This window comes from Saccopteryx bilineata, chromosome 10, assembly GCF_036850765.1.
Source record: "Saccopteryx bilineata isolate mSacBil1 chromosome 10, mSacBil1_pri_phased_curated, whole genome shotgun sequence".
Classification (NCBI taxonomy): domain Eukaryota; kingdom Metazoa; phylum Chordata; class Mammalia; order Chiroptera; family Emballonuridae; genus Saccopteryx; species Saccopteryx bilineata.
Window position 1 is genome coordinate 45,412,866 of NC_089499.1, and position 24,586 is coordinate 45,437,451.

General features: G+C 44.3%; 1 protein-coding gene across 1 annotated transcript in view; it reads left to right on the forward strand.

Annotated features, from left to right (window-relative positions):
* The window catches only part of ATP1B3 (ATPase Na+/K+ transporting subunit beta 3), a 51,577-nt gene that overhangs the window by 11,913 nt on the left and 15,078 nt on the right, over positions 1-24,586 (forward strand). The window contains exons 2-3 of the mRNA XM_066244933.1: positions 14,084-14,212; positions 21,833-21,940. Of these exons, the coding sequence (XP_066101030.1) occupies positions 14,084-14,212; positions 21,833-21,940 (237 nt within the window). The remainder of the gene's footprint in view (positions 1-14,083; positions 14,213-21,832; positions 21,941-24,586) is intronic.

Sequence of the window (24,586 nt, forward strand, 5' to 3'; positions counted from 1 at the left end):
CATGCATCTGACCAGGATCCACCTGGCGTGCCCAACAGGGAGTGATGCTCTGCCCATCTGGGGCTCTTGCTCCACTGCGGCTGGAGCCATCCTCAGCGCCCGGGCCAGCTTTGCTCCAATGGAGCCTTGGCTGCGGGAGGGGAAGAGAGAGGAAGGAGAGGGGGAGGGGTGGAGAAGCAGATGGGCACTTCTCCTGTGTGCCCTGGCTGGGAATTGAACCCGGGACTTCCACACGCCAGGCCAACGATCTGCTGAGCCAGCCAGCCAGGGCCAAGTTTTTGTTTTTTCAACAGCTTTAATGAGATATAATTGGCACCCAGTCTTTAAAGTATACAACATGAGTTTTGAAATATATTCATATATATACACACACATTCACTAATACTCATGAATCTCTTACTTTAATCAAGATAATGAGCATATTCATTACCTCAAAAATTTTCCTCTTGCCTGACCAGGTGGTGGCGCAGTGGATAGAGCGTCAGACTGGGATGCGGAGGACCCAGGTTCAAGACCCCAAGGTCACCAGCTTAGGTCCAAGGTCTCTGGCTCAAGCAAGAGGTTACTCGGTCTGCTGTAGCCCCCCAGTCAAGGCACATATGAAAAAGCAATCAATGAACTAAGGTGTCGCAACGAAAAACTAATGATTGATGCTTCTCATCTCTCTCTGTACCTGTCTGTCTGTTTCTATCTATCCCTCTCTCTGACTCTCTCTGTCTCTGTAAAAAAAAATTTTTCCTCTTGCCAGGTGGTGGGGCAGTGGATAGAGCATTGGACTGGGACGTGGAGGACCCAAGTTCGAGACCCTGAGCTCACTAGCTTGAGTGCGGGTTCATCTGGTTTAGAGCAAAGCTCACCAGGTGAGCTTGGGCCTAATGTCGCTGACTTGAGCAAGGGATCACTCGGTCTGCTGTAGCCGCACGGTCAAGGCACATATGAGAGAGCAATCAATGAACAACTAAGGTTCCGCAACAAAAAATTGATGCTTCTTGTCTCTCTCCCTTCCTGTCTGTCCTTATCTATCCCTCTCTCTGTCAAAAAAAAAAAGTTTCCTTTTGTTCCTTTTTAATCCCATCTCCTGCTGCCTCCGCAGTCTCCAGGCAAAAATAGATCTGGTTTTTGACAACTTTAGTTTGTGCTTTCTCAAATGTTAAATACATGGAATCATGTAGTGTGTGCTCTGGGGAGGCGGTGGGCTGACTTCTTTTAGTCAGCATAATTATTTTGAAAAATAAATCATGAATAGTATTCCATTGTATGGATGTAGCAGAATTTATTCATCTGTTGGTGTAAATTTGGGTTGTTTGCAATTTTTAGTGATTATAAATAAAGCATCTGTGAGTATTCATATACCTTTCTTCTGTGAATGTGTGCTTTTGTTTTCTGGGTCATATCTAGGAATGTATTGACTGGATCCTATCATTAGTTCTTGTTGCCCACGTTAGAAAAATTGTCAAATTGTCTCCCGAAACGGTTTTGTGTTTTGTTTGTTTTGGTACATTCCCACCGGGAGTGTATGAGAGTTCCAGTTGCTCCACTTGGGGACCATCGCTTGGTGTGAACAGTCTGAAATTTCCAGCATCCTGGTGAATGTGTCGTGGTGGCTCATGGTGGTTTCCTTTGCCCTTCCTTGATGATTAATAATATGAGTACCTTTTCATGAGCTTATTCTTCCCATTCTTACATCTTGGTGAAGTTTCTGTTTAAAGCTTTTGCCCATTTAATCACACCTGCCATAATGGCTTTCATTAATAAATCAACAAACAACCAGTGCTGGCGAGGATGTGGAGAAAAGGGAACCCTCCTGCACTGCTGGTGGGAATGCAGACTGGTGCAGCCACTGTGGAAAACAGTATGGAGATTCCTCAAGAAATTAAAAAAGGAACTGCCTTATGACCCAGCTATCCCACTTATAGGAATATATCCTAAGAATCCCAAAACACTGATTCAAAAGAAGATATACTCCCCCATGTTCATTGCAACATTGTTTGTAAGAGCCAAGATCTGGAAACAGCCCAAGTGTCCGTCAGTGGACAAATGGATAAAAATGCTGTGGTAAGTTTATACAATGGAGTACTACACTGCTGTGAAAAAGAAGAAAATCGTACCTTTTGTGACAGCATGGATGGACCTGGAGATTATTATGCTAAGTAAATAAGCCAGGCAGAGAAAGACAGATACCATATGATCTCACTTATATGTGGAATTTATAAACTGAGGAACAAAAGAGAAACAGGCAGGATCACAGGGAACAAATGGACAGCAGTCAAAGGGAAGAGGGGCCCTGGCCGGTTGGCTCAGCGGTAGAGCGTTGGCCTAGCGTGCGGAGGACCCGGGTTCGATTCCCGGCCAGGGCACATAGGAGAAGCGCCCATTTGCTTCTCCACCCCTCCGCCGCGCCTTCCTCTCTGTCTCTCTCTTCCCCTCCCGCAGCCAAGGCTCCATTGGAGCAAAGATGGCCCGGGCGCTGGGGATGGCTCTGTGGCCTCTGCCCCAGGCGCTAGAGTGGCTCTGGTCGCAACATGGCGACACCCAGGATGGGCAGAGCGTTGCCCCCTGGTGGGCGTGCCGGGTGGATCCCGGTCGGGCGCATGCGGGAGTCTGTCTGACTGTCTCTCCCTGTTTCCAGCTTCAGAAAAATGCAAAAAAAAAAAGGAAGAGGGGATGGGATCAAAGGTGAAAGGATTAGCCATATTATATATACATAACATAGATACAGGCAACAGGGTAGCAATAGCCAGGGGGAAGGGGTAGTGGGGGTTGGGGGTGAAGTGGGAGTGGGAAGAGACTTTGTGAGGGCCATGGGAGACACAATGTGGTGTGTAGAGGGTATAGTTCATTGCTTTCTCATATGTGCCTTGATGGGGGGGTGGTACAGCAGAGCAAGTGACCCCTTGCTCAAGCCAGCAAGCAACCTTGGACTCAAGCTGGTGAACCCGCATTCAAGCCGACATCCTCAGGGTTTCGAACCTGGGTCCTCCATGTCCCAGTCCAACACTCTATCCACTGCGCCACCACCTGGTCATGCTAGAGGGTGTTATATTGAGTGTGACATGGTAAATTAAAAAAATAAAAATTTAGAAAACTTGCCCATTAAAAAAAAGGTGTTGTTGTAGGAGTCCTTCATATATTCTAATTTATTATTATTTTTATTTTTTTGACAGAAAAAGAGACAGGGAGAGAAAAGAGAAGCATCAAGTCTCCTTTGCAGCACCTTAGTTGTTCACTGCTTGCTTTCTCATATGTGCCTTGATGGGGGGGAGGGCTATAGCAGAGCAAGTGACCTCTTGCTCAAGCCAGCAACCATGGGGTCACGTCTATGAGCCCCGTGCTCAAGCCAGCGACCTCGGGGTTTTGAACCTGGGTCCTCCACATCCCAGTCTGATTCTCCATCCACTGTGCCACCGCCTGGTCAGGCTTTCATATATTTTATGAAGGTGCTAGTAAGTTCTTTGTTGTTTACATGTTTTGTAAAAATTTTCTTCTGGTCTTTGGTTTCCTTTTTATTTCCTTAAGTATCTGAACTTTTAAAAATTTGACTCTTTTCCAATTCAGCTTATCAACCTAATTTTTTATTTTAATCAGAATATGAAAGTTAATTTTTAAAAAGCCATTCTTTCACCTTTTACTCTATAATTATATATACTTACACTCCCCCTCTCTTGCTGTTTCAACCCAGTTTTTTCAGGTGTTACTTTCTTTGTTGAGGTTTTTTTTTTTTTTTTTTTTTTTTTTTTGTATTTTTCTGAAGCTGGAAACGGGGAGAGAGACAGTCAGACAGACTCCCGCATGCGCCCGACCGGGATCTACCCGGCACGCCCACCAGGGGCAATGCTCTGACCCTCCGGGGCATCACTCTGCCGCGACCAGAGCCACTCTAGCGCCTGGGGCAGAGGCCAAGGAGCCATCCCCAGCGCCCGGGCCATCTTTGCTCTAGTGGAGCCTTGGCTGCGGGAGGGGAAGAGAGAGACAGAGAGGAAGGAGGGGTTGGGGGTGGAGAAGCAAATGGACGCTTCTCCTATGTGCCCTGGCCAGGAATCGAACCCGGGTCCCCCGCACGCCAGGCCGACACTCTACCGCTGAGCCAATCAGCCAGGGCCTCTTTGTTGAGTTTGATACTTTGTTGGATTAGTTTTTCCTCAAATATTTTGTAATTACTGGTTCTGGGCTTTCTTTGTATTCAGACTTTGCTGTCACAGCAGTAGCATATGTGTGGAGAGTCGACTCCTTTAGGATTTTACCAACCGTCCCGGACAGTGTCCACTTCCTCAGCCCGCGCCCCATGCCGCCTGCTCCCCCTTCAGAGTGGCTGTTGCTGTCCGGTTCCTAGTCACTTGGCCCAAAGGGCATGTGTGTTTTTGGAGGTAGGAGCACAGTTGACTCACCTGGCTGCTCCCGCTCTGGAGTCATCTGGTCGTGTAGTTTTTGATTCAGAGCTTTCCTACGGTTCTTCTTAAAAAAAAAAAAAGATCAGGTCATTGCTTTTATTTTTTAAATTTAAAATTACAGTTTACCTTCAATGTTATTCTGTACTGGGTCTACAGCTCCTGTTCTCCATCTTTGGTGAGCCAGCTCACTCTTTTCTGGGAGGCCTTCTCTGATGAAATCCCTTTCCTCTCCTCTTTGTAGGGTTTTCTCCCCTAACACTGATAGCTGTAATTATTGGTTTACTGGTCTGTCACTTATGATAACTGAACTCTTAGTGAGAAGAAACAAGGAGGGGGGGAGTGGGGAGGAACAGGAAGCATCAACTTCCATATGTGCCTTGATCGGGCAAGCCCAGGTTTCAAACCGGAGACTTCAGTATTCCAGGTCGACGCTTTATCTACTGTGCCACCACGGGTCAGTCCAAGAAGGAACAAATTTTATTCTCTGTAAATTTGTATTACCTGGAGTACTGCAGAATGCTTGAATGATGTGTTTTTCAGAGAATGGGAGTTTTGATTACAAAAGGGAACAACTTGAGGCTTCCAGTGAGGGCAGGCCAGGTAAGGAACCGCATGGGGCGGTGCAGGTCTGGGCGTTTCTCTTACTATAGGTTCACCTTGGGCAGGTTCTTTAATCTTGTTTAATCTTTTTATACCACCATAATTTTAATAAATATACAAAATTTGCGTGCATGTGTATATATACGTATATTTTTTTAAAAAATAATACATGCTCATTAGTTTAAGAAAGTGAAATCTAGAACTGTAAAATTCTTAGAAGAAAACAGATACAGTTCTTCATGACTAGATTAGGCAATGGTGTGTCTTTGATACGACACCAGAAGCACAAGCAACAAAAGAATAAATAGGTAAATTGGACTTCATCGAGAATAAGACGTTTTCAGCCCTGGCCAGTTGGCTCAGTGCTAAAGCATCAGCCTGGCACATAGAAGTCCTGGGTTCAATTCCCAGACAGGGCACACAGGAGAAGCACCCATCTGCTTCTCCACCCTTCCCCCTCTTTCTCTCTCACTCTCTTCCCCTTCTGCAGTCAAGGCTCCATTGGAAGTTCACCCAGGCACTGAGGATGGCTCCATGGCCTCCACCTCATGTGCTAGAATGGCTCTGGTTGCAACAGAGCAATGCCCCAGATGGGCAGAGCATTGCCCCCTGGTGGGCTTGCCAGGTAAATCCTGGTTGGGCGCACACAGGAGTCAGTCTCTCTGCCTCCCCACTTCTCACTTCAGAAAAATACAAAAAAAAAAAAAAAAAAGAATAAGAACTTTTCTAACTTAAAGGACACTCCCATAAAAGTGTAAAAACAACCCACAGAAAGGGAGATAATAACTGTACATCTTTTATTTGGTAAGAGGCTTGTATCTGTAATATGTACTCTTAGAACTCAGTTAAAAAAAAAAAAAGAATCCCAAATTTAAAAGGGGCCAAAGATCTGAAGTTATTCAGAGAAGAAACAAATAGCCAATAAGGTCATGAAAAGATACTCGATATCATTTGCCAACTGGGAAATGCAGAGCACACCCACTAGGATAGCTGTATAAAAAGACGGAAGTGGCCTGACCAGGCAGTGGCGCAGTGGATAGAGTGTCGGACTGGGATGCGAAAGGACCCAGGTTCAAGACCCCGAGGTCGCCAGCTTGAGCACAGGCTCATCTGGCTTGAGCAAAAAGCTCACCAGTTTGGACCTGAGGTCACCGGCTTGAGCAAGGGGTTACTCGGTCTACTGAAGGCCCGCGGTCAAGGCACATATGAGAAAGCAATCAATGAACAACTATGTTGTCGCATCAAAAAACTGATGATTGATGTTTCTCATCTCTCTCTGTTCCTGTCTGTCTGTCCCTATCTATGACTCTCTTTCTGTCCCTGTAAAAAAAAAAAAAAAAGACGAAAGTGTTGGTGAGGATATGAAGAAATTGGAACCCTGCTAGTGGGAATGTAGAATGGCACAACTGCTTTGGAAAACAGTCTGTCACTCAAAAAAGCTAAACATAGAGTTACCGTATGACCTAGCAATTTCACCCGTAAGTGAACAGAATGTGAATTACAGGGGTCCCTCGTCTGTCGCCAGGATTAGGGTCCAGAACCCCCACAATAGGCGAAAAATTTGTGATACAAAATTAGACATATACATTTTAAAAATATGCGATACAGTGAGACCACGAAAGGTGAACCACGATATGGTGAGGGACAACTGTACACCTGAATAAAAAGTCATTTTTTAAAATTTAAATATAGAAAGGATTTTAAGCTTTACTTATCCATATAATTGATTTTTTTAAAAGTTATCTTGGCCTCTGCTTTAAAAAAAATCTTTAAATTAGAGATAGAATGCTAATTGACTTACCAAGGGGAAGTAGTTTCTAGTCATCAGCATTCTCTGAGGAAAGACAGTCTTTCTAGTGTCTAGGCACTTTAGCTAACTAAGAAATTTGCAGGATTAGGGAGTTAATCACAGGATCTGAGTGTGTTGAGTAGGTGTGTATGTGATGAAGCCTAATGACTCTCCCCTCCTCCCCCAGATTATGTGTGCTGGTGGTGTTTAATAATTTGTATGGTCTTTGTCCCAGGTTTCTAGCACAGAGCTTCAAAAATCCCTTGGAATTTCGGCCTGACCTGTGGTGGCACAGTGGGATAAAGCGTCGACCTGGAACACTGAGGTTGCCGGTTCGAAACCTTGGGCTTGCCTGGTCAAGGCACATATGGGAGTTGATGCTTCCTGCTCCTCCCCCTCCTCTCTCTCTGTCTCTCTCTCTCACTCCTCTCTCTCTAAAAAAAAAAATCAATAAATATTTTTAAAAATCCCTTGGAATTTCTTGGGTGATAGTGGTATCTTTATTATGCTAATGGTGACTCATAGTGAACCCCTAGATAGGTCCCACGGGGGCTACTATCCAGGGGAACCAACCATGTGGTTGGAGCTAGCCTTGAGACGGGGAGACGGGAAGAGGAAGGAGTTGGACATTGCATCCAGTCACCAACGGTTTAGTCATACCTACCTAATGAAACCTAATAACAACTCTGGATACTGAAGTTTAATCGAGCTTTGCTGAGAGGGTGATGTGCTCGTATTCCAGGTGGAGAGGGCATAGAGACTGTACTCCCTCCCAGACCACACCCTTTGTATATCCTTGATAATAAAACTAATTCTTTTTTTTTTTTTTTTTTTTTTTTTTTTTTTTCACTTTTCTGAAGCTGGAAACAGGGAGAGACAGTCAGACAGACTCCCGCATGCACCCGACCGGGATCCACCTGGCACGCCCACCAGGGGCGACGCTCTGCCCACCAGGGGACGATGCTCTGCCCATCCTGGGCGTCGCCATGTTGCGACCAGAGCCACTCTAGCGCCTGGGGCAGAGGCCACAGAGCCATCCCCAGCGCCCGGGCCATCTTTGCTCCAGTGGAGCCTTGGCTGCGGGAGGGGAAGAGAGAGACAGAGAGGAAAGCGCGGCGGAGGGGTGGAGAAGCAAATGGGCGCTTCTCCTGTGTGCCCTGGCCAGGAATCGAACCCGAAAACTAATTCTAAGAATAGTCCTTTCCTGAGTTCTGAGTCACTCTAGTGAATAACCAAACTTGAGGGGTAGTGGGAACCTCCCACATTGGTAGCCAGTTGGTCACAAGTTTGGGAGGCAGCTGAAGTGAGGGCATTCTTGGGGAGGATTGAACTCTGTATTAATGGAGTCCATGTTACTCCAGGTGGTTGGTGTCAAAACTGAGTTGTCAGACATGTAGTTGAGGTTGAAACAGAATGGCTGAACACAACCTGTTTCTCTTTCCCATGGATAACAGGGTAAATCTTGACTGGATTTCTTGCTGCTTAAGAGTCTGCATGGGGCCCTGGCCGGTTGGCTCAGTGGTAGAGCGTCAGCCTGGCGTGCAGAAGTCCCGGGTTCGATTCCCAGCCAGGGCACACAGGAGAAGCGCCCATCTGCTTCTCCACCCCTCCCCCTCTCCTTCCTCTCTGTCTCTCCCCCTCCCGCAGCCAAGGCTCCATTGGAGCAAAGATGGCCCGGGCGCTGGGAATGGCTCCTTGGCCTCTGCCCCAGGCGCTAGAGTGGCTCTGGTCGCAACAGAGCGACGCCCCAGAGGGGCAGAGCATCGCCCCCTGGTGGGCGTGCCGGGTGGATCCCGGTCGGGCGCATGCGGGAGTCTGTCTGACTGTCTCTCCCCGTTTCTAGCTTCAGAAAAATACCAAAAAAAAAAAAAAAAAAAAAGAAGAGTCTGCATGAGCCCTGGCCTGTGGCTCAGTGGATAGAGCGTCAGCCTGGCATATGGATGTCCTGGGCTCAATTCCTGGTCAGGGCACATAGGAGAAGCAACTATCTGTTTCTCTTCCCTTCCCTTTCCCTCTTCTCTCCTTCCTCTCCTGCAGCCAGAGGCTCAATTGGTTCGAGTGTGACCCCAGGCGCTGAAGATAGCTCAGTTGGTCCAAGTGCATCAGCCTCAGGTGCTAAAAACACCTCAGTACTTGAGCATTGGCCCCAGATGGGGTTGCCAGGTGGATACCAGTTGGGGCACATGCAGGAATCTGCCTCATTATCTCCCCTTCTCTCACCTTAAAAAAAAAAAAGATTCTGCATGAGCCCAGTCAGAGCGGCATCCCAGAACAACAAGGTTACGGATTCGATTCCCAGTCATGGCACATGTGAGAAGCAATCAATGAATTCATGACTAAGTGGAACAACAAATGAATACTTTGTTTTTCCCCTTCCTCTCTTTCTCTTTGAGGAGGAAAAAGAGTCCAGATGAATCAAACCTCATTAGTTAAAACATTTTGAGTTTAAAATGCTGTTGATTAGATGAAACTTCAAGTCTTAAGTTTGGGCTTAAAGCCTAGTTGCAGCATCCTCCAAAAATGTTTCCAGTCTGTAAGTGTGACTAGCATAGCCCATGCATATAACCACCCGGCTACATGGCCTCCAGCTGCACCTCTCCTTACACTCGCTCCCTCATCCAAATAAGAACAGAGAGGAAAGGACTTGAAAACTGGGGCTTCTCTAGAAACAGAAAGGAAAAGGGATGGAAGAGGAGAATCAGTTCCTGTAGGGAGGGGTAAAAGTTTTTAGTCATTTGACAGTTCTATTATATGCCCTTAAGGTAGACTTGTTTTACCTCTAAACGTTTAGAACAGCAGTGTAACTACAATATGAAACACTGGTATTTATTTTGAGTAAACATCTTTGGTTATGATTCTGTTAACTTCAGACTTTAAAGTACTAAAGTTTCTTGAGAATTTTAGTCCATGTTTCTTTCGTTAGTTAATGTTCTACAGGATTTTTGAAGGATTTTAAGCTAGGGAACATTAGTAATATAATAAGCATGATTTAGGCTTCATTCATTGTTTCCTGCTTACAGTAACTAGCACTGAGGCAGACATGACAATTTAAACCGGGGTCCCCAAACTGCAGCCCCCTGAGGCCATTTATCCGGCTCCCACCGCACTTCTGGAAGGGGCACCTCTTTCATTGGTGGTCAGTGAGAAGAGCACAGTGACCTCTCATTAGCCAGAAGCAGGCCCATAGTTCCCATTGAAATACTGGCCAGTTTGTTGATTTAAATTTACTTGTTCTTTATTTTAAATATTGTATTCCCATTTTGGTTTTTTACTTTAAAATAAGATATGTGCAGTGTACATAGGGATTTGTTCATAATTCATAGTTTTTTTTATAGTCCGACCCTCCAACGGTCTAAGGGTCAGTGAACGGCATGCCCCCTGTGTAAAAAGTTTGGGGACCCCTGCTGCAAACAGTCCCCTCTGCACTACCTGTCACTAACCTGAGATGCCCCAGCCGGTCCTCCGTCACTATGTTCAGCACGTCAGAAAACTGCATCTGAATATCTGACTGCAAGTTCACCCCAAAAGAAGATTAATTCACAATTTCTGTTTACATTTTTTTTTTCTTTATCGGGGAGAGGAAGTGAAGTCTTGCTGTCCTTTCGTGTATGAGATTTATAAATTAGGTTAATTTTAATTTTTGCCCTGGCTGGTTGGTTCCATGGTAGAGCGTTGGCCTGGTGTGTGGATGTCCTGGGTTCGATTCCTGGTCAGGGCACACAGGAGAAGTGCCCATCTGCTTCTCTACCACTCCTCCTCTTGCTTCTCTCTATCTCTCGCTCTTTCTTGCTCTCTCTCTCCCTCCTCCTCCCCACCTACAACCATGGCTCAATTGGCAAGATGGCCCCAGGTGCTGAGGATGGCTCCAAGGCCTCCGCCTCAGGGGCTAAAAAAAAAAACTGGCTCCGGTTGCAACTGAGCAAGGGCCCCAGATAGGCAGAGCATCGCCCCCTAGTGGGCTTTCCGGCGGGATCCCAGTAGGGGTGCATGCGGGAGTCTGTCTCTGCCTCCCCTCTTCTCACTAAAAAAAAATTAATAAATTTTTTTAACTTTTAAAGGCTAGATTTGGGACTCTTGGCAACAGGATTTTTTTTTTCACTTGAGTAAAGAAAACTCACTTTAGTCTGGAAATGACTTATTTACTTATTTGTACACTCCATACATTCAAAATTAACTATTGCATTAGTATATGGCATCAGATTTAGGACATAGCTATTAATTTGTGGATCTATTTTATGAACCTCTTTATAGGAATTTGAACACATTTTTCATTGTATAATGGTTCCTTATAAAACATATTTGGATACAGCTTAATCATGTCTGCTATATGTTTATTTGCTTGTAACCATGTTTATAAATTTTATTTACAGTATTTTTCTGAGGTTTAAATTAAGTTTTGAAAATGGTATAACAATGCTAAATACATCATTAAACTCTAAGCACTTTTGTTTTGAACTTCTCCAGTTTAATCACTGCTGCATTGGTTGACAAACTACTGTGGCCTTGATCTGCATGTTTTTGTATGAGGTTTTATTGGAACACAATTCACACTCATTAGATTTATATATTTGTTCACTCTGCTCTTCTGTGTGGCAGGTTTTATCCCTATATCCTACAAACATCTAGATCTGAAAGAAGCATGTCTCTCCTGGATGTCATTGAACTAGCCTCTGGGCTTCCCATGAGTTTCTTTTCCTTCTGTAGTTAACTGATTGCTGCATTGAGACTGGTCTTCCTTTTTTCTTTCTTTTCTTTCCCTGCCACAGGACCCTGTGTGTGATAGGGAAGTGATGCTGTCTGAAGGTGACATCTTCTCCTTTCTTCCTTCTGTCTTCTCGCTCCCTGTTTTGGCCTCCTGGTAATTGGGGCAGGGTGGGCATGGGGAATGCTGGTCTAAGTTAAAATGAAATTGTTTTAACTACTTCCCCATTACTTGAAAAGGGGGAAAAGGGAGACAGTTTCCTGGCCTGCAATTAAGAAAATAAAAGTTACCTAGTTTTGGCCACAATTTGTTTTGGATTCATGGGGTCTTTTGAGAAGCAGAAAATTGTAGAGCTGCTCTCCAGGAAAAAAAAAAAGGATATAATTTGAAATATATATATCATTACAGAAAACTTCAGGAGCACTGAAGTTAATCCTTGCTGGGGAGTGAGGGTGGGGAAGTCCATAGATCCCAGGTTAGGAACCTCTGCCCAGCCCCTCTGTTAAGAATGGAGTAAGGAAACAGATGTGTCCGTTACTGTGACTGGGCAGTAGAGCTGTTCCTAACCCCCCTTGAGGAATTGTGTTCATCACTGTGGTTATATCTGAGGATTTGTTTCACATTCTTTGGTCAGTTTTTAAAAATTTAAGTATAAATGTGTGACTTTAATTTTTTTTTAAGTGAGAGGGGAGGAGGCAGAAAAAAGACTCCCTCATGTGCCCCAACCAGGATTCACCAAACAATTCCCCTATGGCAGTGGTCCCCAGCCTTTTTTGGGCCACGGACCGGTTTAATGTCAGAACATGTTTTCACGGACCGGCCTTTAGGGTGGGGACGGATAAATACACAAAATAAAATTATGCGACCGGCGTAAAAACTGGTATTTTAAAATACAGTTGTCAAACTTACGAGACAAGCGTCAAGAGTGAGTCTTAGACAGATGTAACAGAGGGAATCTGGTCATTTTTTTAAAGTAAAACATCGGCCCTGGCCGGTTTGCTCAGTGGTAGAGTTTGCTCAGTGGTAGAGCGTCGACCTGGCTTGCAGAAGTCCCGGGTTCGATTCCCGGCCAGGGCACACAGGAGAAGCGCCCATCTGCTTCTCCACCCCTCCCCCTCTCCTTCCTCTCTGTCTCTCTCCCCTTCCCGCAGCCGCAGCCGAGGCTCCACTGGAGCAAAGATGGCCCGGGCGCTGGGGATGGCTCCTCGGCCTCTGCCCCAGGCGCTAGAGTGGCTCTGGTCGCAACAGAGCGAGCGTGCCCCCTGGTGGGCGTGCCGGGTGGATCCCGGTCGTGCGCATGCGGGAGTCTGTCTGACTGTCTCTCCCCATTTTCGGCTTTAGAAAAAAAATACAGAAGAAAAAAAAAAAACATCATTCAGACTTAAATATAAATAAAACGGAAATAATGTAAGTTATTCTTTCTTTGCGGACCGGTACCAAATGGCCCACGGACTAGTACCGGTCTGCGGCCCGGGGGTTGAGGACCACTGCCCTATGGGGCGATACTTTACCCATCTGGGGCCGCTGCTCCATTGCTTGGCAACCAAGCCATTTTAGCACCTAAGGCGAGGCCATGGTGCCATCCTCAGCACCTGGGGCCAGCTTGCTCGAAAGAGCCATGGCTATAGGAGGAGGGAGAGAGAGAGAGGGAGAGATAGGTAGAGAGAGAAAGAGAGAGAGAGAAGAGAGAGAGGGGTGAAGAAGCAGATGATTCCTTCTCCTATGTGCCATGACCAGGAACTGAACCTGGGGCTTCCCCATGCTGGGCCAATGCTCTACCGCTGAGGGACTAATATTCTAATATGTAATTTTGATGGTAATCACATCTGATGCTAGAACTTCAAATATAGACATTTGAGAAAAATAATTATTTTTAGATGTTCTCAAAATAAATCACTGGCTTAGGATAGAGCTATCAGATTGTGAAGGAAAAAAATTAAACCCTTGATGTTGAGACCTGTGTCTGCCAGCTCTTGCTTTATGCTTAGCAGTAGAGTTGTGGAGTCACATTGGTTGGGGTGCTTGCTTCTGGTCTGGTGTCTTTTCACTTTCGCATGAGCCTTCCACTTGATCGGTGTTTCCTAAACTTTATTCTTTGAATACCATCTTCATGATTTGCTTTTCTGCACATTTCCTGACTATTCTTTAAATCAGCTCACTTTTTAACACTTACATTTATGCAGATAATTACTGTGTGAATTATGGGGTTGATGTACTAATTCTGTACTATTGGGTTTGTCCCACCTAAAAATCATCTTGTATCTTTCAAGAGGGCATCAAGTCCAACTTGGGAAACACTCTTCTGTGTGCTGGAATTTTAAAGCTCTGACTGAACCAGAGCATGTTCTGTAAAAGCTACTTGTACTTGGAGGTATTTAGAGGAAAGGAAGGGGTCACAGGATGGGGGTTGCTACCTGCTGAAATACTCCCTGCTTGGGCAAATTCATACTCTGAATATGGAGGTGTTTGGCTGTGTGCATGGCAGAGCTTGGAATCCTGGCCTTGCAGTCATTGGTCTGTTTTCTTTTGTTTTTTTAATCTGGAGACACACAAACTCAGTATGTGTGTATCTCCAAATATTATAAATGTTATTTTCTTTTGCAGGTTTGATCTTGCTCTTCTACCTGGTCTTTTATGGGTTCCTGGCTGCCCTGTTCTCCTTCACAATGTGGGCCATGCTTCAGACGCTGAATGATGAGGTTCCAAAGTATCGTGACCAGATTTCCAGTCCAGGTAATTAACCTGCAATTGTCGTGGCTTCTATATCTTTACCGTAAATATTTTGCATAGTAGATAAAAGATAGTTAAATCTTGGGGTTAGGTAATGTAAAAGTTTTGATTTTTATTTGTTGTTTAATATTTATACAATGATATATAAAGACCTTTAATATTTATATACTGATACAAAGACCTGGGCTGATAAATCTTGCATCCTTTGCCAGGAGCAAGCAGAAATGAACAGAGAACTATAGTGAAGCCAAATTTGACCAATATAGGTATGAATGGATTTTATGAATATGTGTAGCGGTTTTACTTTATCCTGATAATACATATTTCAACTCTAGCTCAGTTAGACCCTTCATCTTTTATTTTAAACTTTTTAATTTTTATTTATTCATCTTAGAGAGAGAGAGAGAAAGGGGGGGAGGAGCAGAAGCATCAACTCCCATATGTGCCTTGACTAGACAAGTGCAGGGTTTTGAACTGGCGACCTCAGTGTTCCAGGTCGATGCTTTATCCACTGCGCTACCACAGGTCAGGCCTAGAATCTTGGTCTTATGAAATACATGCATCATGGTTTTAACTGTTTACTATGGAAGTGATAAGAAATAGTAAAGAGCCTGACCTGTGGTGGTGCAGTGGATAAAGCGTCAACCTGGAAATGCTGAGGTCGCCGGTTCGAAACCCTGGGCTTGCCTGGTCAAGGCACATATGGGAGTTGATGCTTCCAGCTCCTCCCCCCTTCTCTCTCTCTCTGTCTCTCTATCCTCTCTCTTCCTCTCTATCCTCTCTCTTCCTTTCTAAAAATGAATAATAAAAAAAAAAGAAATAGTAAATAATACATCAACAGAAAGTAAAATGAATGTACTCTTAATGTGGTTAATTCTGCTTTATTTACTTACTTATTTTATTCAGTAAGAGGAGGGGAGGCAGAGACAGACTCCTGCATGCTTCCCAATCAGGATCCACCTGGGAAGCCCACTAGGGGGCAATGCTCTGCCCATCTGGGATGTTGCTCAGTTGCTCAGCATCTGAGCTCTTCTTAGTGCCTGAGACTGAGGCCATGGAGCCATCCCCAGCACCTGAGGGCAGCTCTCTCCAATTGAGCCATTGCTGCAGGAGGGGAAGAGAGAGAGAGAGAGAGAGAGAGAAAGAGAAGCAAGAGGGGGAGGGGTGGAGAAGCAGATGGGCACTGCTTCTGTGTGCCCTGACCAGTAATTGAACCCAGACATTGACACACCGGGCCGATGCTCTACCACTGACCCGACCAGTCAGGGCCTTTATTTATAATTTTAAGGGGAAAGGAAATCTCCAGGATACTGGAAAACATACTTTAGTACAGAAAAAAATCTTAACTGAAACATTTAAATCACATTGTCTTCCTCCTTGTTTTATTTTATTTATTTATTTTTTAGTAGTCTTTGAATGCCAGCTCTGCCTTCATAGTTGGACATGGCTCTTGTCTTCAAAGTGCTGGCAGTTTTTACAGAAGTGAGATAGTAACGTCCCAGAGCCCACTGTGTGTTCCCCATATGTGAACAAATTCTAGAAACAGTAGAGATGGAGGAGTGGGATGTGGGTAGAGGGCCAGCAAGGGAAGGTGGGGACCTAGCAGGAGGGTTGTCTCTGTAGCTGTGGTTCTCACCCAGCGGTGATTGGGCAATGTCTGGAGACATTTTTGGTTGTCACACTAGAACCCTGGTCGGCAAACTGCGGCTCACAAGCCACATGTGGCTCTTTGGCCCCTTGAGTGTGGCTCTTCCACAAAATGCTACGTGCAGGCACTACCTCTATATGGAATGTACCTACCTATATAGTTTAAGTGTAAAAAATTTGGCTCTCAAAAGAAATTTCTATCGTTGTACTGTTGACATTTGGCTCTGTTGACTAATGAGTTTGCCGACCACTGATCTAGAACAATGCTACTGCGAGTAGAGGCCCAGCATGTTGCTAAATAAACATCCTACAGGGCACAGGACAACCCGCTGCAACAAAGAGGATCACCCAGTTCAAAATGTCAACAGTGGCAAGACCAGAACCCTGATCTACGCCTTTGCTCAAAAGCCAAACTGAGGCCCTGGCCGGTTGGCTCAGCGGTAGAGCGTCGGCCTAGCGTGCGGAGGACCCGGGTTCGATTCCCAGCCAGGGCACACAGGAGAAGCACCCATTTGCTTCTCCACCCCTCCGCCACACTTTCCTCTCTGTCTCTCTCTTCCCCTCCCGCAGCCAAGGCTCCATTGGAGCAAAGATGACCCGGACGCTGGGGATGGCTCTGTGGCCTCTGCCCCAGGCGCTAGAGTGGCTCTGGTCGCAACATGGCGACGCCCAGGATGGGCAGAGCATCGCCCCCTGGTGGGCAGAGCGTCGCCCCTGGTGGGCGTGCCGGGTGGATCCCGGTCGGGTGCATGCGGGAGTCTGTCTGACTGTCTCTCCCTGTTTCCAGCTTCAGAAAAATGAAAAAGAAAAAAAAAAAAAAAAGCCAAACTGAACCAATTTCCCCAACCATTTTTTCTTAAGACAATTTAATGGCTTTTCTTTTGTTTGCATATACTATTTGTTTAAACATCATGAATAATTCTTAACCCTTTCAGTTTATTTGACCAAGTATCATACTAGCTCCAAGCTAATTTTCCCTCATCTCTCATTGCAGCTGATTTCTTTCTTTTTGGACTAATTCTAAGATAATAATTATTCTTGCTACTAAAGTTATGTGAGCTAATTACCATTGAACACAATCTGATCTTTTTTTTTTTTTTTTTTGATCCAGAGAAGAGAGTGAGAGAGAGGGACAGATAGATAGGGACAAACAGGAAGGGAGAGAGATGAGAAGCATCAGTCTTTGTTCCAGCATCTTAATTTTTCATTGATTGCTTTCTCATATATGTGCCTTGACTGGGGGGCTACAGCAGAGCAAGTGACCCCTTGCTCAAACCAGCAACCTTTGGGCTCATGCTACTGACCGTGGGTCATGTCTGTGGTCCCACGCTCAAGCTGGTGAGCCCATGCTCAAATTGAATGAACCTGCACTCAAGCTGGTGACCTTGGGGTTTTGAACCTGGTCCTCCACATCCCAGTCCAACACTCTATCCACTGCGCCTCTGCCTGGTCAAGCTCTTTTTTTTTTCTTAAGTGAGAAGTGGGAGACAGAGACTCCTGCATGCACCCTGATCAGGATCCATCTGGCAAGCCGTCTATGGGGCAATACTCCACCCATCTTGGGTTGTTGCTCAGCAACCAAGCTATTTTAGCACCTGAGTTGAAGTCATGGAGCAATCCTCAGCGCCTGGGGCCGACTTGCTCCAATCAAGCCATGGCTGTGGGAGGAGAGAGACAGACAGATAGAGGAGGGATAGAGGGAGGGGTGGAGAAATGATGAGCACTTCTCCTGTGCGCCCTGACCTGGAATTGAACCCAGGACATCCACATGCTGGGCTGATACTCTACACTGAACCAACTGGCCAGGGCCTGATCTCTTTCAAAAATATTAAGCTTTGTTTATAACTGCACAAATAATATAAGCAGTAAAAAAAAAAAAAAGGACATAGTTTTATACTGAGTTCCTTAAAATTATTTATTAGTTTAAATAAATAAATGTATGTGCACATACAATAAGTACATATAATATTACTGAATATATTTGTACATTAGTTTGTTAAACATGATTTTCTCTTCATAAAGAGATTATGAGCTATTTTTATTTTTATTCTACTTGTATTTTCAATTTTTTTAAAAAAATGACCATCATTGCAATGTATTTGTATCAGTAAAATAAATACTAGTTTTAAATTGATATACGTATTTATATGTGTGTATGTATGTATGTATATGTGTGTGTGTGTCTCGGAGACACACACAAACTGCTTATCTATACCCCTATAGACACACACGTAGTCATACTCCAGTGATTTAAATTGGAAAGAGATAAGAGTTATTGTAGTCTTCACATTCTGTTGGTGTTCTTGGTTTGGGAAAAGCTGAGATCTTTATTTGGAATCTACTGTGTCAAAATGCAACTGTGCTGCACTCCCCTGCTGTGGACTTTTTACTTAAGAATTTTAAATGCACTGTTAAATAGCAGGAACCAGGGCTCCAGAGCATTCATTGCGAGGCTGTTTCAGAAGTACCTGGTGTCAGAAATTCAGTTTTAGACATTCTTTGTAAGTTTTTGTAAATTGAATTATTTAAAAAATTATCTTAGAAATTAGTCTACCCTAGCTGGAGAGCTCAGTTGGTTAGAGCATCCTCCCAATATGACATCTCTCTCTCACTCCTCTCTCTCCCCCTCCCCCTTCTCTCTCTCCAATCAGTAACATTTTTAAAAAGCAACTAGTCGTTTAAAATAAGGCAATTTTAAAAATAACATAGATATCTTCATATTTTTCCTTAAAATTAATTTAGAAATCTGCATATTTTAGGTTTTTCTTAAAAGTTAAGTGTCTAGTTTTATGCAAACAACTTGACCCTGTTACTTTCTGACTTACAGTATGTCTTCCTCCTGTAAAGCCTTAAGAAAAGCAAATTATCTGATGTACAGATCATCCCTTCATATATTGGATTGTCAGAAGTTTTATTTCTACTGTCGACCTAAGAAACATCTAGACCTGTAGAGAATTTTTTTTCTTTTTCTAAGTTAGAGGAGACAGAGACAGACTTGCATGCACCCTGACCGGGATTCACCCAGCAAACCCCATCCAAGGACGATGTTCTGCCTATCTGAGCCATGCTAACAACTAAGCTATCTTTAGTGCCTGAGGTGGAGGCTATATGGAGCTATCCTCAGTTCCTGGGGCTGATGCACTCTAATCAATAGAGCCATGGCTGTGGGAGGAAGGGAGAGAGAGAGAAGGGAGATAGGAAGGGGTAGAGAAGCAGATGGTCACTTATCCTCTGTGCCCTGATCAGTAATCAAACCCAGGACATCCACATGCCAGGCTATGCTTTACCACTGAGCCAACCAGCCAGGGCGAGAATTTTGATAAGTTTATCTGAGCCAAACTGATGACATTTCCAGGCAGCAAGATCTCACTTGCTCCTCGGAATGACAGTTTGCAATTTAAGGAGGGAGTAAAGATTACAGGAAAGGAAAGACAAAGCAAGGCTCTGGGAATTGGACTATAGGATAGTTAACAAAATTACTAACAAAATCATTTGCTCTCTTGAGGGTGGTTACCCCTCTGGAGGGGTCTGAAAAAGAGGCATTTGAAAAGTGTGTTAACTAGATGCACAGAAGCAATGGGCAGGGCTTGCTTAAGGCAAAGATAACCCTCTACTAGTGAAGTTATGGGCCTGAGACCTGCCCAGGTAGGAGTTTATCATCAGATCACTCTGTGAGGTTCCTTTTGGTTAGATTTATTGGTGCGCTTTTCTGTCCGCACTACATTAATTTTTAAAAAAATCAGAAGTTATTATTGATTTTTTAAAAGATTTTATTTATTGATTTTAGAGAGAAAGAGAAAATGGGGGAGCAGGAAGCATCAACTCGTAGTAGTTGCTTTTCACATGTGTCTTGACCAGGCAAACCCAGGATTTCAAACTGGCAACCTCAGCATTCCAGGTTGAGGCTTTATCCACTGCACCACCACAGGTCAGGCAAAGTTATTAATTGATTTTATAGGAATTTTTCTGTGAATGGAATGGTAAGAAAAAATAGGCATATGGGATCATCCAAATTCAAGTGATCTGTGTTGTTATAGTAGAATAGGAAGTGTGAACACAGGCTCATTTGTCCCTCGTGTAGAGTAAGATTTGCTCTGCCATTTAGGAACTTATTTCATCATACCTGGGTAGCAGTAAATCTAGTTTAACCAGAGTCATGCAGTTCAGCACAGGTGAGTATTTAGGGTTTAAAAGAAACTGGATCTGGTTTAAAAAGAAATAGATATCTACCGGCAGCAATTTTAATGAAAACTAAAACATTTGTTCTTTTTGTATTTTTTCAGATTCAATGCAAGGCATACATATATCATCTCTAATGACTTTGCTAAAAGGGATGTTTAGAGCCTAGTGAAAATTTTAGGATTTTTTTTAGGCACTAGATCTGATGCTGCTGTTTCTTTTTTTTTTCCAAAAACTTAGACTAGATTTTTAAAAGATTTTATTTATTGACTTTATAGAGTGGAGAGAAAGGCACTGAGAGGGAGGAGTGGGGAACATCAGCTCGTGGCTTCTCTGTGCCTTGACCAGGCAGGCCGGGGTTTTGAACCACAACATCAGCATTTCAGGTTGATGCTCTATCCACTGCACCGCCACAGGTCAGGCAAGATATAATGCTTTTTAACGAGAAAAGCTTACATTAAATAAAATTGGAAGTCTGATTATGTTTCTTAGAAATAAATATGCTTGTATTTTCTGTTAATAAACTCATGCAACATATTCTATGTATGTGGGTGTTGACTCCCAATATGAGATTGTTGGTGGTTATACTCCAAATTTAGAATGAGAAAAACTCATTTTACAAAGCAATGCTTATTATTGAAGGAAGACTATAATTAACCATAAAGTTAAAATTGTACAGACCTCTTTCACTGAATACAGTAAGCTTTCTTTATGAATGTTTCCATACAGCTGTAATTTGAATGGTGAAAGTGCTTAGATTTGATTTGCTACAATTTTTCTCCATATATTAATGGAAAATTGTCAAAACCTAAAAATATTTGATAGGAAAATGAATATAGAAAATACAAAGTAAAACTTGCATCTTTTAAGGAATAGAGCATATGTAATTAACTGTAGCCAATCAGATTTAGGGAGCTTTCTAATTGACCTGAGGTGATATTGAGGGTTTGGGGTTGTCTTTTCATTATAGATGTTGACCTTCATAGTCAGAAGTGGGAAGTTCTTTTTTTTTTTTTTTACAGGGACAGAGAGAGAGTCAGAGAGAGGGATAGATAGGGACAGACAGACAGGAACGGAGAGAAATGAGAATCATCAATCATCAGTTTTTCGTTGTGACACTTTAGTTGTTCATTGATTGCTTTCTCATATGTGCCTTGACCGCAGACCTTCAGCAGACCAAGTAACCCCTTGCTCGAGCCAGCGACCTTGAGTCCAAGCTGGTGAGCTTTGCTCAAACCAGATGAGCCTGCGCTCAAGCTGGCAGCCTCGGGGTCTCAAACCTGGGTACTCCGCATCCCAGTCCAATGCTCTATCCCACTGCGCCACCGCCTGGTCAGGCAGAAATGGGAAGTTCTTGATAATTTCAACCTACCTCTGAACACAAATTCCATGTAATTTTCTAAGATCTGCATTCTGAGATCTCCATTCTAGAAGTAACAGGACTTTTTTCATTAAGTGAGAGGCAGGGAGGCAGAGACAGACTCCCACATGCTCACCAACCGGGATGATCCACCTGACAGGGCCACTAGGGGGCGATGCTCTGCCCATCTGGGGCCATCCAGTGCCCCGATGGAACCATCCTCAGTGTCCCAGGCCAGCTTGCTGAAACTATTTGAGCTATGGCTGTGAGAGAGGAAGGGTAAGGTGGAAAAGCAGATGGTCACTTCTCCTGTATGCCCTGACCGGAATCAAAGCCAAGACTTCCACACACTGGGCCAGCGCCTACCACTGAGCCAGCTGGCCAGGGACAGGACTATACTACAGTAATTTCCCCTTTTCTCTTTTATTTCTTTATAGGACTTATGGTTTATCCGAAACCAGTGTCGGCATTGGAATACTCATTCAGTATGTCTAATCGAGAGTCCTATCAATGGTACATTGACGAACTTAAGAAGTTTCTAAAGCGTAAGTATGTTTTTTAGAGTATAAGGTAAAGGATTTTAGTCATTATGGAAAACAGTGATTACACTGGGAACATCATTCTTTTATTTTTAAATCAATTTATTTTACCTTTTTTTCTGTAAAACAGTCAACTAAGAGGTCTTGCAAATAAATTTTATGATAATTCTAATATTCTAATTTATGGAGAGATGTAGGGATCTAAAGCTATCGGGAAATTGCTTTGATTTTTTTTTTTTTTTTTTTTTGACAGAGTCAGAGGGACGGATAGGGATAGACAGGAAGGAAGGGAGAGAGATGAGAAGCATCAATTCTTCGTTGCGGCTCCTTAGTTGTTTACTGATTACTTTCTCATATGTGCCTTGACTAGGGGGTTACAGCAGAGCAAGTGATCCCTTGAGACGTTGGGCTTCAAGCCAGCAACCTTTAGGCTCAAGCTAGCGACCATGTGGGATCACAGACCATGTGAAAGTATATACCATGTCTATGATCCCACACTCAAGCCAGTGACCCAGTGCTCAAACTGGTGAGTCTGCACTCAAGCTGAATGAGCCCGTGCTCAAGCCAGCAACCTCAGGGTTTCGAACCTGGGTCCTCCTCTGCATCCTAGTCCGATGCTCTATCAACTGCTCCATCACCTGGTCAGGCTGATTATTTTATTTATTTATTTATTTATTTATTTTGTATTTTTCTGAAGTTGGAAAGGGGCAGGCAGTCAGATAGACTCCCACATGCGCCCGACTGGGATCCACCCGGCATGCCCACCAGGGGGCGTTGCCCTGTTGCAACGAGGGCCATTCTAGCGCCTGAGGCAGAGGCCATGGAGCCATCCTCAGTGCCTGGGCCAACTTTGCTCCGATGGAGCCTTGGCTGCGGGAAGGGAAGAGAGAGACAGAGAGGAAGGAGAGGGGGAGGGGTGGAGAAGCAGATGGGCGCTTCTCCTGTGTGCCCTGGCCGGGAATTGAACCCGGGACTCCTGCACACCAGGCCGATGCTCTACCACTTGAGCCAACCGGCCAGGGCCTACTTATTTATTTATTTTTAATCCTTTAAGACTGTGATGGCGAACCTTTTTATAAAAACCACCCACTTTTGCACTGGCTGGCCGTTTGGTTGCTCCTGCTACCACCCACCATGAAAGCTGGAAAGCCCACTAGTGGGCGGGAGGGACCAGGTTGACCAGCACTGCAAAAGTGGGCAGTTTTTATAAAAAGGTTCACCATCACGGCTTTAAGAAGTACATGAGTAAGTTTATTGAGATATAACATTTATATCTGCATTAAAATAGAAAGTATTTGAGTAATAGGGTAAAACTATATAAAATAATGCCACTAAGAACTTGGATCTTTTGCATCCAGTGTTGTGCTTGTATGGGGACTAAGAATGTTGTTCAGCATTTAAAAATCTGTATATCAAATTTGAGGGGTTTTTGTAGTTACCATTTGTAAAGCTTTCTAACAGCCACCCTGGCTCAGTTTTTTCTCACATTTTGCTTGGCCTCACTGCATGATGTTAGCATTCACATGAATAATCAGATGGCTTGGCTTCTTAGCTCTTGGTTGTCTCACCCTTCCTCAGGTCCTCACACCTGCAGCCATTCCTTAGAGCGCGGGACCCACTGCCGAAGTCACTGATGGGGCTTCCTGTCCTGCCCTTCTGTCCTTGTTTGCTTGCTTACCTCCCTCACTGTTCTCCTGCCTCCGGGGGACTGTCAGCTCCCTGGCCCTGGAATCCCGACCCCTTGTCCCCAGTTTCCTTTCTTAGCAAGCTTAATTCTGCAGTATTTGATTTCTTTTTTACTCTTACCAGTACTCTAAAATTCCTTGTCTCCAAGTCTATTTGTCATAAATTGCAGATGGATGAAGCCATAAAATTTCTGGACAAAGCTCTTCTTTTGAGCCTTCAACAGGACCAGTTAGCATTAGACTACTTGATCACGTCCCTGGACCGGCTCTGCTGCCTGGCAAGGCTGTGGGATTTCTCTGGATAATTGTTTACCTCCCCTCAAACCTCTACTTCCTTACCTTTTCCCTTAGAACTCACTTTCTCCATAGCTAGTCATGTGCTGCATAACGATGGTTTGGTCAATGACTGCATTTACCACGGTGGTCCCGTAAGATTTTAATAAAGCTGGAAAATTTACATTACCTAGTGACAGGGGCCATCATAAGGCTGTAGTGCAATGCATTCACAAATACCATTATTACAGTTGCCAGCAGTTTCAGCATAGCAACATGCTGTACAAGATCGTAGCCTAGGAGCTGTAGGGAAATTTGTCACCCCAAAATATCTCTGGCATAAGGATTATGTTAGGCTGGTTAATTTTAAGAAATAACAGACATGGGAGAAGCTCTGAAAACCAACTAGAAGTCACCCTTTATAAAAGACCTTTACATTTATAAGGACCGAATCCATTTGTAAGGGGGTTGACCTCCTCTCTGGAAACTCTTATCAATGCAGAAGACAGAGATGCAAACCTGCGTAACCACCTGACCCTTGTTTACGGCTTCTCCAGGCACCTCCCACAGCTGACCCCTCCCCAGCATCAGCTTCCGCCTTCAGCTGAAGCTGCTATTTAAGGTGGAAGCTTCAGCCATCTTGGCTAATTACTCCGTTTCCCTGGGTTTCTCCCATGTGCCCAGGAGGTATTCA